Raw genomic sequence first — 2550 nt, forward strand, 5'->3', positions numbered from 1 at the left:
ATGATCAAATGTAGGCTAATCTATCACCACTGTATTAGTTATTTGCACATTTAACAGACATCCTTTCCACTTGGGTGCGCACAGTGTAAGGTAAACACTTCGCAGCGTCACTTTTGATCACCCCCGCTACAACATCCTGCTCTCCATGTGCGGCATAAGCGTCCTGATGTGATGATGTGTGTTTTTTATCTTTTCTTTTTTTATGCTTTTCTTCTTGCGCTGCCGCACAGCTGCTGCTTCTTTAAGAGCCACCGCCCGCCCCCTCTACTGTATTTTTAGCTGAGCCAGCCACTTCATTTGCTGGATAAGACACACAGTTGTGTACCGTATGATCTCACTTTATCGTTTTAATAAATCACATTTTATACTGCGTTTCTTTTTGCCGTGGGACTATACAGCCAGCTGTTCCTTGGACATGTATAGAGTAGACATTTGTCCCGCCGCTGTCGGATGCTGAAACGCGCATCAGCCTGTGGATGCTTGATGTCCATTATGAAACGCAGTGCTGCACTGGGTACCGAGTATTAGGCGCAGCGCTTTTGAGATCAAATGAATTACAAGAAATTAATTTAGCTGCGAAATACTCCTGTGGTGCAAACGCTTCAAGGTGGTCTGGCATCTTTCTCCTCAGCCCTCTCTCTTTCTCTCTTCTCTTGGATTGTGGATAACAAGAAGCCTTCAAGACGGAGGGGGTGGTGGAGCATCGAGGAAAAAAGAGGGGCAATATGAGAGAGCGGGACTTCATGCCCAATATGGAGAGGGGCAAACCTGCTACTTATACGGGGGACAAAAAGGCTAAGATGGCTGCTAAGACAAACAAGAAGTGGGTGAGACTAGCCACTGTTTTTGCATATGTATTGTCTGTGTCCTTAGCAGCCATTATCCTGGCAATTTACTACAGCCTGATCTGGAAACCAACCAGCGCATCCTCATCTGCGGGGAAGCCGGGAGTGCCCGAGGAGGTCACCCCCACAGCAAACATCTCAACTAATATTTCCACAAGCAACAATGTCTCAGAGTGGAACTCTACACAGACTGGACTGATGTCTGTCAACCAGACCAGGCAGGGCACGAGCCCGTACAGTCAGGGGTTTCAGTGGGATGACAGAGCCGAGTCTGGAGCAAATATTGCGCACTCGCAACAGGAGGAAGGACTCTACGCATCTTCCCACGGTCACACAAGCGAGGAGAGATCGGACACTTTCGGGAGACAACGGTCTCAACCCGCAGGGAGCCACAACATCCCGTCAAGCACCAGGGAGTCTGGGGACGAGGAGGACAGGGAAGCGCACAGGGCGATTGACAAAAGCGAGCCCGACAAGGATGCAGATGCTGCCATTGTTCCTCCAACACCAGCGACCAGCCGAGCCGGCCAGAGGGGAAACTGATCGGGCCTCATCCCCGCCACCACACCCCCCTCACACACATCAACTGACCCTACAAGGAGTGTTTTACAGAATCAGTGCCGCAGGTCGGATAACACACACCTTAAACTCATTTTGCAGAGCCCGTTATGGATGCTTAACTGCACATATTGACTGACATCTTGCTCTCATGACTAAGAAAAGATGAGACCTCGCTTCTTCAGTGAACACTGTTTCCCCTTCAACACTAACTATGCGTTTTTTTGTTTTTTGTTTTAGGCCATCTGTATGCCTTAAAATCAATGTGTGTCTACTTTACCTCGGACAGCTTCTGAGGCTACTAACCTGCCTGTGCGCGTGGACAACATTGGTATAAATATTTTATTAAATTAATAGGACACAGGCTCCAGACATGCGTTTGGTTTTGCAGGACATAAATATGCCCGACAGGCTTACAACGCTAAACATCACTGCCATTCATCAGCTGGTCTAAAATCAATACTGCATTTTTTGCATTTTAACATATAGGCTGTATTTTCTTTTCATGGACCAAGCCTGGATTCCAAGTAGAAGAACCTGCATTGTTGAGTTATGCTCAGGTATGTGCATATAACCATGTAAATGTATTGTGTATTTGGTTATACATATGAGGCAGGCATACATCTTTTGGGCCTTGATTAACTTTTAGTGTAATTAGAAGATTTTTATTAAAAGGTACAGTATGTATGATAGGTATAACTATATCATACAAATAAACATCCTTAGAAAGTGATCCATTTCTATGGTTTTATGATAGATTTATGTAAATCATGACTTGATCACTGACATTATTCTGTATGTTAATGATATTTCATTTATTCAGAGCCAGAATTGATAATATATATTCAAATAAATGTAAGGTTTTTTTCCTAAAAAACGATTTCAATTAACTGTGGTTCACTTCAGGCTATTAGGAAAAAAGTAAAAGTGCAACATCCACATTTATTGATTGATACGAAGAGGTAGGAATAATGATAATTCTTAATCAAATGGTGGTGGGGGCACAACTGTCCAGTGTGTGATCAGAGGGAGGGATCTGCTCCTGGTGGAAAGAGGAGCATTCATCTCCCAGTCTGCCACAGTTCAGTCGCTGCATGTCTCACTGAAGCCACTTCACACAGTCACATGTGATGAACTATGAAGCGGA

The 2550-nt window shown here is 44.7% G+C and overlaps 1 protein-coding gene across 1 annotated transcript; it reads left to right on the top strand.

Annotated features, from left to right (window-relative positions):
* On the top strand, nucleotides 1–2136 carry LOC115026963 (uncharacterized). Its single transcript, XM_029459899.1, has one exon. It carries the CDS (start codon nucleotides 726–728, stop codon nucleotides 1386–1388), a length of 663 nt encoding a protein of 220 aa, XP_029315759.1. The 5' UTR covers nucleotides 1–725; the 3' UTR covers nucleotides 1389–2136.
* The last annotated feature ends 414 nt before the right edge of the window (nucleotides 2137–2550 follow it).

Source organism: Cottoperca gobio, chromosome 22 (genome assembly GCF_900634415.1).
Source record: "Cottoperca gobio chromosome 22, fCotGob3.1, whole genome shotgun sequence".
In the NCBI taxonomy this organism is placed as follows: Eukaryota; Metazoa; Chordata; class Actinopteri; order Perciformes; family Bovichtidae; genus Cottoperca; species Cottoperca gobio.